General features: G+C 35.3%; 1 protein-coding gene across 5 annotated transcripts in view; it reads left to right on the plus strand.

The window, feature by feature from the left end:
* The window catches only part of LOC139674813 (sodium channel protein type 2 subunit alpha), a 76,361-nt gene that overhangs the window by 16,028 nt on the left and 45,290 nt on the right, over positions 1 to 15,043 (plus strand). For 2 of the 5 annotated variants that reach the window (XM_071561605.1, XM_071561603.1), the window contains exons 2-7: positions 4,825 to 5,143; positions 7,993 to 8,110; positions 10,610 to 10,700; positions 12,396 to 12,524; positions 13,015 to 13,106; positions 14,189 to 14,461. In XM_071561605.1, coding sequence (XP_071417706.1) covers positions 4,877 to 5,143; positions 7,993 to 8,110; positions 10,610 to 10,700; positions 12,396 to 12,524; positions 13,015 to 13,106; positions 14,189 to 14,461 — 970 coding nt within the window. In that variant the 5' untranslated portion in view covers positions 4,825 to 4,876. Of the gene's footprint in view, positions 1 to 3,232; positions 3,321 to 4,824; positions 5,144 to 7,992; positions 8,111 to 10,609; positions 10,701 to 12,395; positions 12,525 to 13,014; positions 13,107 to 13,202; positions 13,295 to 14,188; positions 14,462 to 15,043 lie in introns of those variants that run through there. The other 3 variants (XM_071561599.1, XM_071561604.1, XM_071561602.1) reach the window with 2 other exon arrangements.

A 15,043-nucleotide genomic window follows, 5' to 3' on the forward strand; every position in this document is an offset into this window, starting at 1 on the left:
ATTTTAAATTCTAATGCTCTCCTTCTGTTTACCTGCAGCCCTCACATGTCATCTCAAAGCTAGCAAACATGTCATCTAGGTCACCATGAATAATTTAGTACTATAGTAAGTGTTTTAAGTAGCATGGGGGGAAAGAGGTGACAGGAATTTTTTAGATTCAGTGTATTTGATTAAATGGATACTATATACAAGAAGAAATAGCTCCACTCTTCTGCGCCTTTTGCTCTTCAATTAAAAAAAACCTATTTATTTTAAGGCATAAACATTGGACTTTTTGTAAGATTAAAGCTCTTAGAGTCATATTAACATATCTTGCAAACTCTACAGCAAGTATCACAGTAACCCACACTTTGGTTAAAGTTGCTTTTCACTGTTACAATTTTGGGACAGATTTTCTTTAAAGTTAATTGTATCAGCAAAGAAAGTGGAAATATGAGAATGTAATTTCTTCCTATCAGAAACTTGGACAGCATTGTCAAAGACTGAGCAAACTATTATACAGAAAGGACTAGATGAGCTTGATGGCTGGCGTTACTGGAATGAGATGAAATTCAGAGCTATAAATGAAAAGTCATGCATTTAGGGACAATCTAATATAGTACAGCAACACACAGATGTAGAGTAAAAGGATCATGGAACCACAGAATGATGGTTGCCAGTTGTGCATTTTAATGCTCTGCTTTACCACTGAACAAAGACAGTTAATTTTTACAGATTTTTGAGGAGAAACTGGCAATGTGTTTTATTTCTGATTGTATTAATGCGGATTGTCTATAGGTGAAGGGCTCCTAGACAGGGCTCTGTTCACTCTGTCCTGTCAAAAGTCATTCGCCCTTATGTAGAGTTTCTTTACACATGACACTGAACACTTGTTCATCTCTACCCTTTACATGGGCCATGTGTTTCGCCAAGTGATTAAAGGACAAGGTCCACTCAAACTTTCGGCTGTGCCATAGCAGAGGGAGGATGGATACCACTAGTGAAAAAATTGTTCATAAAATGTACCCATGGCTGTGGGTGGGAAGCTAGACAGCAGCTGGAAGTTATTTTTTCAAATTTATATTTTAGGTAAACTTTCGCCATGTTTGAACAATAGATTTTAAATATAGGCTATGTTGGATTGGGTTTTGATTGATATTTGATCCAATTTAGTAATTTTCTCTTCCTGTCTCTACTAATTTTATCTGTTACATTTACTATAGCTATGTAGTATCTAATTAATGTATTTTAAGGATTGTTACTAACCTGTGGTCTCCTCTTTATTTAGAAGGAGATGTATTTGTTTTTTAAACTTCAAAGACCATGCTGGGTTTCCTGTCTGTTCTGTTCACTTCTTACAGCCTGGTAAGACTACAGGCCCGAGCATTTAAGGCAATGGCATAAAATGTGCCACTGGCTTTTCTTTTCATCTTCGCTTTGCACTGTGCTTCCTAACACTATGCATGTAGACTGTGTAGCACTGGTGGAAATCAAATCAAGATATTGGGTAATTTCGATCCCAGACAATAAGAAACAAATAATCAGGTACTTTAACTTAAATACCACTAATGGAAGAACAAAGTTCCTTTTCCGTATTGTGAGAATGAGCCCGGCTTTTCAGCCCCTTGATTTACTGCAACTTTCATATATAAGCAGCTGCATAAACACATATATGCAATGCCACATGAATAAATAATCAAAGTGCTTTTGTAGTTTGAAGCTCCTTTACTCCTCCTGTGAATCTGCGCTGTCTCCCAATCCTCTTATTTTGAGACTTCAGAGCAGCTCCAAGTAAACCGTAGTCCTGATTAGAGCCAGCCAGAAGTTTTCATCCGAAGTTTCTTTTTCACCAAAAAAATTGGTTACATGCAATTTTTTGTAAACTTTTTATTGATTTCATTGAATCATCTGTGAAATTAGAAAACCCTATCAAATAAAATTTTTCTAAAAGGGCTTTTAACATAATTTTAAAATAGTGTGTCATATTTACATGAATCAAAACCAAATCAATACTTTTGATGTGTTTGAATTACATTTCCCATTTGGCACGTATTTTCTTCGTTGACGAAAACTTAAAAAAACTTGTTTTGATTAAGTCAAACTGTTCATTCTCTCACCATGATTACCAAAGAAACAAATTATCAATATTTTTCCCTCTCTTAATTGTATGTTTTTCAAAGCCACAATGGCATTTCTTCAGCTACTGTGTTCTTTCCTTCTCCAACATCTCACTGTGAAATGACCTTTTGCTTTTTAGTACTTTCCACCACATCTTTTTGTCCTCTTCACAGCTGAAGGAAAGGGGATAGCAGGGAGTAAATGACTGCCAGAACATCTGAATGTGTAGATACAGCAAGACTTGTGTGCTTAAAAAGTTTGGAAGGGATTTGTGTATACGTGAGAGAAGGAGGGAAGGGAAGAAGGTCAATGGTGATGTAGGAGAAAGGTAAAAACGTTTTATTAGTGCAAAAGGAGAAAAAGTACGAAAATCAGTAAGTATGAAAAATAAAGAGAAAGCAGGAGAGTGGAAGGAAGTAGGGTGGCATCTCAGGGGAGTGGTGCCCAAAGGTGGTATCTTACTGATTTGCAAAACTAAAGAGGCTGACAGTGTTCCTGATCACCTGCTGTAGCACGGAGCAAGAATAGATGATTTCTGTATAGGAACTCATGGCAAGGAACACTCAGAACTGCCCTCCCTCCCTCTCATTGCTGGCTTTCCCAAATTTAGAAAGAATACACATTGAAAATACTGTATATACTTATTTTAGAAAATTTGCACAAGCTATAGTTTAAAATAATCCAGACTGACAATAATACAGTTTCAGGAACTGCTTTGGTCGTACACTGCCAGTGTAACCTCCATTTTTTAATTTCTTTTACTTTGCTATCCCTCCTACTTTCTTTCTGTTCACCTTCACAGTTTTAGCTGCTGCAGTCTCCTCAGCAGTAGCTGCTATGTATTCAAAAGAATTTTTGAGAATCCTGAGACATGGCTGGTTATGTAAAATTGTGTATTTTAGTCCCAGAATCTCAGTTTAAGCAAGTGTTTGAGCAAAAATTCTTTAACATTTCTGCAAGAATTTATGTGTGTATATCACTACCATCTACTGGCAGCAAGAGTTGCAGCGCTTAGTAGGTTGGCACAGGAAATACTAGATTTTACTTCAATAACCAGGGATCCTCCAGCAGGAAGTTAGGTGTGGTCTTACAAGGAGAATTGAAAAATAAAAAAAAAAAAAAAGAGAGAGAGGAAAAAAAAAAAGAAAAAGGGATGATGGAATTTTAGCTGCAGTCCTCCTTGATGCGATTCCAAACCCACATAAGTGCAAGATTCTTCACTGGTAATGAATTTTTAATTGTTTCCTGCAGTATTAAAACAGAATTGTGCTTTTTCAGGTTTTTTGTCTTTTTTCTTCTGTAATTAAAAATAAAACCTAACAGGATTCTGCTGCAGGACCACTTTCATTTTCTTAATTAACCCTTTTGCTGGTACTAGTCAGTGCAGCTTCCAGCAGCAGTTTGCTACAGACCGTCCATGACAGAATGCACCAGGTGCATTTTCCTGCAGTGGGAGAGCATGCTCGCAGGCAGACCTGCCGGAGTTGGGATGTGTGTGGATGTTTGTGTAGGTGTGTATGGCTGTGTGCATATGGTTGAAAAGGAGGAGAAAGCATCATGTTAAAGCTTATTTAGCAGCCTTCAAAAATATGAGTTTGTTGCGGCTGTGCTGAGTGTGTGTGTTAAGCAAGACAGTAAAATAGCACCCTACTGTTTGTATTCAAATTGTTGTATCATATTAATTTGATAATACTTTCTGGGTGTGTTGTCTTACTCAAAATTTGTTACTTTATTGCATTTCCTATATTTTTAATGTGCTTACTCAGAAGGACTCTTGAGAAAAATTCTTGTAGGCTACAGCAGAGATGCTGTTTGTGATATCGGATCAAAGTATTTGCATTGGAAATATTTTCCACTTGTTCTTTTTAACTAAACTGTCTGGAGACATTAAGAGGAGATGTTCTTGCTCTTGCTAGTGAAATTTGTGAAAAATATATACAATTGATATGAAATCAAGGATCTAAGTGCAGCATGTAATGATTAAAGATAATTTTTATTCAGTTCAGCAATTGTTCCAGTGCACAGTGTGTTGCCACACAGGGGATCTGTATACAGGTGCTTATGCCTGAATCTTGTTTCCTGAGCTGGCAGCTCTGCAAAGGCAGCATATTTGTACCTGAAGAGAAGGAGCATCTCGTGTTGCTTTCAACTGCTCCCTCTGGCCTTACATGGCAATAGGGGATTCCAGGAGTCATTTCTGGTCCATATAGCTAGAGGGAGGGTTGGTCCAAGATAATTGGTCCAGGATACTAGGGAGGTGAATTGTCTGGAGTCTTGCTCCTCAACACCAAACCAAACATTTCAGAACTGTTGATTCCTCACACTGAATGCAGTAGAAAATATTTCCTACTTTATTGACTAGAATGAAACATTACCCTTGAAAAAGGCAAAAAGATGTTATTGTGTTTTATGTGACTTTTTAATAAGTCTATAGAATTGATAATCTGTTGTCACAAGCACTAAGTGAATTCAAGTGAATTTTAAACTAGGTGTTTTAAGAATTGATACCCTTGAGACAACTCTAACAGGCAAGCTGCAAAGGAAAATGGTTTGTCTTGAAAGAAAAACAAATTTAAAAGTTCATTTCACAGCAGCCTCCTCTTGGATGATAATTAATGAATTTAACAAGATGTCTCACAGAAAATTCTGTGAAAGTATATTCCTTTATATTGTTTGTAGCTGTCTGTGTTGCTCTAATTTTTTTTTCTGTATTTTTAATATTTTTAGCACTTTTTTATGAGAGAGGCCAAACAGTAATTAAGAGGTGCAGGATGAAAAGATGGCACAATCAGTGCTGGTACCACCAGGACCCGACAGCTTCCGCTACTTCACAAGAGAATCACTTGCAGCTATTGAGCAGCGTATCAATGAAGAAAAAGCTCAAAAATCCAAACAAGAACGTAAAGATGATGATGATGAAGATGGCCCAAAGCCAAATAGTGACTTGGAGGCAGGAAAGACACTGCCATTTATTTACGGCGACATACCTCCAGGAATGGTGTCTGAGCCCTTGGAAGACCTGGACCCATATTATATCAATAAAAAAGTGAGTGCGTTCTATATTTCTATCAGACTTTCAGAAGATTAAATAACAAAGAAACCTTCACATAGTACTTCTATTATTTTTGATCCAGTCATTGAGTCATTCTGTATAATATATTCCCCCAACAGCTCATCTGATTGGCAGGAATCTCCATTGTAAGAACAGAAGTTAGTAATGCAAGTTTGTGGGACCTGGTTTGTCAGAAAAGGTGAATTTAGATTTATTTTAATTTACCTAGAATTTTACAAAACCCTGTAACTTTCAGGGGTTTACACACAGGAGAATTGAAGAAGTAGCACAGGAGTTATCTTTAGACTTATTACTAATTGCTGTATTATAGATGTGAAAGGAGCAGATATTCGGTATGAAACCTATCTCAAGGGTAGCTGGACACCTCATCACTAGATTTCTTCACTGTCATGTAGAAAGTCTAGGTTGCATTCTCTGGGTTCTGGGAAGGATGGTGAAGTATGTAAAGGTAATTTCTCAGGATATGATGAAGATCATCCTCTTCCATATTGTACTCTATAGAAGCATCATATGTCCAACTTAGATAGGCTGGGTGAAAAAGTTTTGACATCTAGCTTTGTACTTTTTTGTGATTGTTTTAAAAGAAGAGGTGTTTAAAAGAAGGACATAAAGAAAGAGGAGGTAGGAATTGCTCTTGGAGTGTTGACAGAATGTTACATAATTTAAAAATGTTTTTCTAGTGATATATTAAAAAAACCCCAAACCACATATTTTATTTTTGTTTAAAGTAACAGCAAGTGTTGTGGCCAGAAAAAAAGTGCTGAACTTTAGAATTGTATCCAGATGGCCTTGGGTTTCCTCCAGAATTTCGGTCCCTTAGATTTTGGCATCAGACGTATCACACCATCATTACCACTAAAGAAGAAATTAACAAATTTTTTTTCTGTTTTCATATTTTTTTTCGTGTGCTTTCTTTTCTTTTTCTGTGGAAACTAGCTAGCAAACAAACCCAAGTGAATTAAAAAAAAACCCAATCAAACAGAAAACATGAAAGTGCAGCAACCGCTTGAAAGAAAAATGAAGAAAAACCCCAAGAATTGACATGAGTCAAACTTGAACTAAGTGAAAAAGTACAAATGAAGATATTTCCTGCAGGAATTAGGGGTATGCCTCACCAGTAATATGTTGAAACAATAGTGATTATAGGCATACCATGAGGAGCTAAACATAGCAGCTCAAAAAAATCAGCTGTGCCTGAAATGTTCATTGCAGAATTTCTAAAACTCAATTCATGTATGGAGAATCATGAGTTAAATTTGAAAACAAGGTTTTCAGCTAAATATGCTCTGCTCCCTTTACTCAAGTGATTTACCCTATTGAAGTCTGGAAGGCAAATAGAATTTGGGTCAAAGTACTGATTCCTTTCCTTCCTTATTTCCCTGTTCTGTAGTAGTAAAAATGTAAATTCACTGCTGGAAATCCTAAAGTTAAAGCACATATTATCAGGTTTTGGAAACTGGAAAAGTAATTCTGCAATTAAGTGTGGATGTGAAGTAAAATCCTTCTTAATTGCTTGTTCCTGATTAAGAAATGCTTAGCAGTTGTCTTGATCTTTTCCAAAAGCATAGTGGTGTCTACTAGGAAATGCAAGACTTCAAGCTTTATGTTGCAATCATAATTTCTCCTATTATTTTTCTTGGTGTTTTTTGCATATCTTTGAACATCCTTGCTTGGATCAGGCTCCATTTTCACTTTTTAATATATCTTGATGAGTCAGCATCATGCAAATGATACTTCCTCAAAGGTTTTGTCAGAGTAAAGGGAACAGATTATTAGAGGTCATATTTTCATGGACTCCAGGAGTAATAGTAAGAGAGTTGAAAAGCAGTGGTAGTCAACAGCACATTACAGCTCCTCTACAATAAAGGACCAAAGTATGACTTGACAATCAATAGTTATGTGAGAATGCAAATATGCTTAGTTTGGAAGTGCTGAAATTTATTATTTCAGGGAGGGAGAGGCATTGTATTTCCAGGATTTCAGCTGCTCTACTTGCCACAGAAAGTATAAAGTATAGCATAACCTTTAGAAATGCTGCCCTCTGATTCCAGGTGAGGCAGATCATGGCTACTGGCAGCGTTCCAGGTCTGCATGGCTTCTGTGCCCCTTGGGCTTTCTAGGACTGCCACAATGCTAAGCTAGAGCCATTTCCTTCCAGTAAGCATGAACTTAGACCCATGTGTAGACAAAAGAGATCATAGAAATAGATGGGAATTTCCCCAAATGGGTGGAAATCAAATTAATTTTTAATAAACTTAAATAAAGATTTTATTCTTCTATATTTCCCAGTTTTTAAGAAGACTATTACATTCAGAAGTGCTTTTTAAAATGTTGGTAATACACATGAGTTCTTGCTGAAACTGTGGAGAGACAGTGAAAATATGTGAATTAGTGAATTTTTTATTGAGTAGAATATAGCATACAAAAATATAATTGCAGGTACAGAACTATTACAAGAAAGAGTTGAAAGGGGAAGTAATACATTATTCTCAGAGTACAGCAAAAGCTATTGAGTTACATTCATGTTATGTTGGAAAACTGGTTATTGAATACTCTTAATTGCCATATTTTCATGATCACTCTTGAAAGTTAGATAACTTTGAGGTACTTTTGTCTTATGATTTCTAGATAAACTTATTCAAGTGTTTTCATTCAATTATAGTAATTTAACTGGACTCTAGGATGTTTGAACTGGACAAGGCGATTGTGTAAATAAAAGAACATATTGACGAAATACAATTAATGATGAAGTGAAAAATATTCAGGGTTTGTCACTTGGTGTCTTCTAAATGCTGTTTTTCCTTCTGTTTTTGTTTTCCCAGACCTTTATAGTATTGAATAAAGGAAAGGCAATATTCCGATTCAGTGCCACCTCTGCTCTGTACATGTTAACTCCTTTCAATCCTCTTAGAAAAATAGCTATTAAGATTTTGGTACATTCATATCCTTTTCAAGTGGTTAGTCAAAAACTGTAATGAATGAGATGTTACTTAGTATTTAAATCATTCTCTGGCACATGTCCCAGGATCAATATGATCTGTAGTGCTTTGTCCCTTTTCCCTCTACTATTTCTGTCTTCTGTTCTTTTTCTTATTCTCTTTTTACGTTTCTCTTCATTGCTGGATCCGAATATAGTAATACCAGAAGCCAGACAACCAGTCATCATCCTTTACAATTTCTTTCTGTGTCTTCTTTCTTCTGCCACATATTTTTTTCCTTCCCTCTTATTTTTCCTGTAATCATCACATCTTTTTTCATCTTTTCCCCTACTCCACATTCTTCATAAACTGCAGATATATTGCTCAAAATACTTTCAGTTCTTCACTGACACTATGTGTTAAAATCAAATCTTTGATCTCAGGTCTGTGCCTGCATCAATATTTAGTGAAAATATGGTTTCATTATTCCTTTTCATTTTGTGATTCAGATAACAATTGTAGAAAGATAGATTCATAAAACAGCTTAGATTTCTTGTTTTGTTACACATTATCAGTTCTATATGTATTTCACCTGACTGTTTATTTCTTGATCATTATTGCATTATGCACTCATAATCCTGTTCATGTTTTAATTTCAGTGTTCAAGTAGGCCACACTGCAGGTAGACATTTGAAAAACTAAGTTTTTATAATTACTTTTCTATTATTTTGATTTTTCAGTGTCTTTTAGCTGAGTATAGTAGGCATCCCATTGGTCTGATCCCAAATGCTCATATGAGCAATGAGGGCATTGACTTCAGAAAATCTGTTTACTTAAGGTGCAAATACAAATGTTTGGCACACTTACATTTTACCAAAATCTAACATGAGTAGACTGAAAGTAGTTCTGTGTGTAGCACTGCATATGGGGGCCTTGGGTCAGGTAGAATACATCTTGAAAGGATTTCTTGCAGTCTTGGTATAATGGAAGTCAGATAATTACAATGGCTGTTATGTGTTGGATGTTGTTATCAATGGCCAGCCTACAAATGACTTCAGAATCAATCATGATACTACATAGCATGTTTTCAATTTTCTTGCCACAGATGCCACTACAAATAATTATTTTTTAATAATATGACACTCCTTACTACATTCTGAAGCATTATTCAGTTATGTGGAATCATAGAAGATCGTGGGACTGAGATGTTGGTGTGGAGCTAGTCACTAAAGGCAGCATGTTACAAAACGTTGTTTAAACTTATGGGAAGGTATATTATAGTTATTTCTCCACTGATGAAAGAATAGTGAGGATCTGCAGCTCTGAGAGGACATGTCATCACAAAGGATTTTGAATGCCTATGTAAAATACAGGCTGGGGAAACATAAACATGGGGATTTATGTTTTTAAAAATATATTCCTTTCTTTTCTGTTCATATATGAATTACACAATAAGAAGCTAGTTTCTGAGTAAAGGGTTTAAAATATATTTACTGAGCAGAAAACCCAAAGAACTGTTGAATGTAATGCCACGCGTGTTCCACAGTTCAGAAGGCAGAGGTATTTATTGTCGCTTGAAGATTTTTTTAATTAATGTAGACTTGCAAAGAAAACTTTATGAGGGGAACCACACAGTACTTCTCTCTCCATTACATTTGGATTTCTATTTAGGAGCACCACATGAACCTGCAGCTAAAGCTCTTCTCAAAATTGAGCTTTGTCCTCCTGCTATATTTAGGTAATGGTGCCATCATGTGGACATTTTGTGATTCGCTGTCATGGTTTTCATTTTTGTGGTTGTATTTTCTTATCATAGAAGGATGTCAGCTGTTTTAAGAGTCAAAGGTTGTAGATCTAGAGCAGTTCTGTTAAAATAAATGAAATTATTTATAACTTGGACTTCTTTAGGAATTCTTTTTAAATTTTTTTTGATAATAACATGTGCCTTTCCTTCTAACAGCATTTATAAAAGTCATGTAGAAAGCAAACAGCAATAAAATACTTCTCTCACTAAGATTTCCCTATGTTCTCTCATATGTCACATCTATCTTTCAGTGTATGTATCATAATGATGAGCAAAGAGGTTGAGACATGGCAAATTTTATAGTGAAACATCAAAGTGAAGAAAAAGTATTTTTTATTGTTTTGTGTGCATGAAGTATGTCAGATTTGTCTAGATCATCTAAAAGTAATGCTTTTTGCATTATTCCAAGAAATTGGAAGCTAATACTTCAAATTCTAACATTTATATTCAAAAAGAGAAAATAAGAGCTTCCTAAAATTAAGAGGTGGGTCTTTCCTTTTAGTATCTTTCAGATTTTCTAATTTTTACTATGTGATTTTTCTCTTTTAGTTATAAAGTGATCATGAAAGCTTTAACATATTGAGGCCTTTTCCCTGGCAAATAAAAGAGCTGTGGAGGGATAAATAGCTCCTGAAAATGAAAATCTACCAAAACAGTGTGTTATTTGATACTCTTTTAATTAGATTTTCTGGCTTACATTCCTTAACTCTTAACCTACATTATTCAGCATGCTTATCATGTGCACTATTTTGACCAACTGCGTATTTATGACCATGAGTAACCCTCCAGACTGGACAAAGAATGTAGAGTAAGTTAAATGGATTTTCTCTTAATAATATTCAGCAATCAGAAATAAACTACTGTAAATTATTTTATATTACAATGGCATCAACTGGCAGCAGCTACCGTGTTGGCATATCCTTTCAACAGCTATTCTCCTGATAGCTTTTTTACTGTAGCATTAAATACATATCATTGTCTCATGACAAGTTGTGTAATGTCCATCTTCTCTTTGCAGTACTATATGGGGGATGTAAGGAGAAACGCTAGTTTTATGAGCATACAGAAAAAGTGGATTATAAATATTTTTACTGCATTCTAAATTTCATCTGGGCAAGAATACCGGAAATGGCCTCTTTCATCTCCATTGCAGTAACCATTAACAGATAAAGGGATCCTTTCATCTATGCCTGTGTTCACCATACTGCAGCTTTCTTTTACCAAAGCCAGTCTAACAATGGAAAGCATGCATGCAAAATAAGCTATTAAAGAAGTATTTAAATGATTAGCTAATCATTGGTGTAGCATGATGGCATCTTGTTGGCTAATTGGTCCAGTATGATCTCAGCTACATGGTACTAATGGACAATGACACTTCCAAAGCTGTAGACCACAGTGTGAAGCACTTAAGCACTTCATGGTGCTTATTTTTTGCAGTAGCTTTTATGCTTCAGCTGTTTCTTCATTCCTTAGTGTTTGGGATGATACATACATGTTTAACCTCCAGTAATCAAAAGTGAATTCATAGGGCTATTAAAGTCAAGAAAGACTTTCTCATTTTGAGTTCATTGTGAAAGTATATGTATTCAGGATGTCTAGCATGTAGTAAATATTGGTGATAAAGATTGGTTGCTTGAATATTTCTTCATGTCTTTGTATTGTCCTCATCTGTTCAGTAAAGTTGTGCAGGAAATAAATATTTTAGTAATTGGACTGAAAACATTCACATTGGAAAGCTGTTTCAGGTTGGCTCAGTTAAAGTAAGCTTTTTAAAAAGTTTAACTTGAATTCTTTTTCATTAAAGATAAATTGAACTAAATTTCAAGACAACATCATTTGGACACAGAACACTGAAATGACTCAGAATGCTGGAATTAAATATTTTTTAAATTTACATTTCAACTACGTTTTTTAGCTTTTTATTGGCTGAATTTTATTGGCATTCATAAATATTTTTGGTTGTTCTTCCACATGATTTTGCATCTAAAACCACTTTTTTCATTCCAGTACTGTGTCTTGCTGAAGGTGAAGTACTGGGTATACCTACTCTGTAATGAATGAGGACTGCTGAGGGTTGGCACTTGCCAGGTCATGGTACTAAGCAACATTTCAGCATAAAAATAACATTGAAGAAAGAAATTTTTAGTCTGGAGCAGCTTTTTAAATCCTAACATAATCCATCTGTGTGTTTTGTTATAACATGGATTCAGACTGGATATAAACATGCATGACTGAAGTAACAACTGAATGAAATTTATATCTCTCTTATTGATATAGATTACAGAATTTGAACTTAAGCTATGGGTTGTCATTTAGTTTTTTAATCCTAATTTCATGCCTCCTACCTTATGGTAAAAATCATACACGTGATTAAAGTTGGTTTAATGGCCATTAAATTCTTATGTCATTTAAGGAGAAGAAAATCAAAATAAAGGAACTAGAGAGCATAAACTATGTAGATAATGTGTGTATCTATAAACTCTGTCTTGCATATTTTCTTCAGATACACATTCACTGGAATTTATACCTTTGAATCACTTATTAAAATTCTTGCAAGGGGCTTTTGTTTAGAAGATTTTACATTTCTTCGAGACCCATGGAACTGGCTGGATTTCACCGTCATAACATTTGCGTAAGTCTTCTACTTATTTTTTTTAATAAAAATTCTTTCTGATAGCATGAGATTAGTGACTAAAAATTGCCTCATATTTTGTCAGCCAGAACATTTGGAGCCTGGACTTCCTGCGGTTTCAATATGTTTCTTCTACCTCTTTTACACATTTTAGTATTTCTAACCAAGCATGTGCTGCAGAGGCCAGCATGGTGTGCCAGCCCATTAGGATTGTGAATGCCATCAGCCTGAGCTGTTCATATCCTGTCTCCTTTCTGCAGACCAGAATTAAAAGGAATCCTCTTGACTTCCTGCTAATAGCTGATGAAATTAGGTTTCAAACATAAGTCAATGTGGTTTATTTTGATAGAGCTTAATTTGATCTTATGGTCAGAAGTGTATTTATAACACAGGCAAAATACAGTGAACGGTCAAGAGGTCTTGATCAAAGACCCGAGCAAATAGGATAAAATCTGCCTCAATTCTGAGTAACTGTGATTTAATCCTACAGGTATGTAACAGAATTTGTAAACCTAGGCAATGTTTCAGCTCTTCGAACTTTCAGAGTATTGAGAGCTTTGAAAACTATTTCTGTAATTCCAGGTAAGAAGAAGTTGGTGTAAGGTGTTAGGCCCCTCGTATCTCCAACTGTTATTTGTGTGCTGTCATTGTGTTTGTGTGTGAACTCCCCTATTACAGATATGTGACAGAGTTTGTGGACCTGGGCAATGTCTCAGCGTTGAGAACATTCAGAGTTCTCCGAGCTTTGAAAACAATATCAGTCATTCCAGGTGAGAGCCAGGTTAAACACTGAGGCTGACTTTTGTTCTACAATGGCTGTATTCACATATTTTAAAGCACATGCCTTGTTTGCTACACATTGTCAACAAAACAAAAAGCAAGAATCAAGATGTATAATTTTATTTAAATTGATTCATGCTTTTATTAGTTGTATTTTCTTTAAAAAAATCAGCCTTTGAGTTTAACAAATTCTTGCATGGGATATTTGCAGTAAACAGCCTATGTGATTTGCATCTTACGACATCAAGCTTTCCTTTACATGTTTTAAACATAAGTTAATTTTAAGCTTTCCTGGTGATGCAAATTTTATCATTTATTGAAAGCACTTGATATAGCAACTTAATTCAGTTTTAAGTCATGTATGAAAAATTCAACTTTAAAGGATAGCATGGGCCATGCATGGGATATTGTTTTAAAGATGTCTTTCTTCTCCAAACCATCACCCCTCGTATATTGTAAGAAGATTATTATGACATCATTTGAATATGCACTTATAATGTCTCTATAATGGGTTTACTAATGTAGAATACATTATAAAAGGGATATAACAAAGGTTTGGGCAAGAAGCATCAGCAAAAGCTAAGAGTGCCATTCTATGTAGGGTTGAAATATAGCATGGATAATAAAAGCACTTGTTTTGGCATAAACAATGTGTTTGGAATTATCTACCTTTTGTTTCTGTACACCATAAAATAAGCATAAACTTACATCTTTTCATTCATCTTCACAAGTAATAAAACTTTCATTAAAGTTATTATATCACAAATATTTGAGTAATTTACTAGTCCCTTTGCATGACATCTTTATCAGGAAAAAATCATGTGATCTTTTTTGTGTGTTCACTATCTATTTAACATCATAATAAAAATCTTTTCTCTTTGCAGGCTTGAAAACTATCGTGGGAGCCCTAATTCAGTCTGTGAAGAAGCTCTCAGATGTGATGATCCTGACAGTGTTTTGTCTGAGTGTATTTGCACTAATAGGGCTGCAGCTGTTCATGGGCAACCTGAGAAATAAATGCCTGCAGTGGCCTCCAGACAACTCTACTTTTGAAACAACTGTTATTTCCATCTTTAATAGCTCTATAGGAGAAAATGGTACATTTATTAATACAACAATGACAATATTTAACTGGGATGAGTACATCGAAGATCAAAGTAAGAGTCACATATATCATCTGCTGCATTGATTTGCTGGAATTTATTTCAACAGATACAGGAACATCAGTATCTTTTCCCTGCCTTTTAAAGTGTGCTGCTTGACCAACAGACATAAGAGCACTCATTTTCTCTAGAAAATAGAAGAACAGTCATAATATCATTTAATGTACTCATAATACCATACTGCTACCAAAACATGGGTTTACCTTTTTATGAATGAGAGAGTGACTGAATGACTGACATTTAGAGTAAAATCACATTGCTGCTTAAGCCAGAAATTTCTGTGATAGCTTCAAGCCTCTGAAAATAGTGTGGCAGCCCTAATATGGGATCTGAAATGTAATAGCTAGGTTAGTGCAAGATAGTGCCCAAGATCATAAGCCCCCATTTGAACATCAGTTAGCCCAGGAATCCTGCTGCAACACAGCAGTGCAACTGTGTTGTTTCTTCTGGCACTTGGAGTCTCTGCATCACACTCCCTCGCACAGCACAGATGTGCCTTTATCACAATATTGGTGATTTATCCCATGCTTCTGATTTTTGCAAAACAAGAACTAGATTCCAAATTTCTGCCTTTTA

The sequence above is a fragment of the Pithys albifrons genome, chromosome 8, assembly GCF_047495875.1.
Source record: "Pithys albifrons albifrons isolate INPA30051 chromosome 8, PitAlb_v1, whole genome shotgun sequence".
NCBI classification, from domain to species: domain Eukaryota; kingdom Metazoa; phylum Chordata; class Aves; order Passeriformes; family Thamnophilidae; genus Pithys; species Pithys albifrons.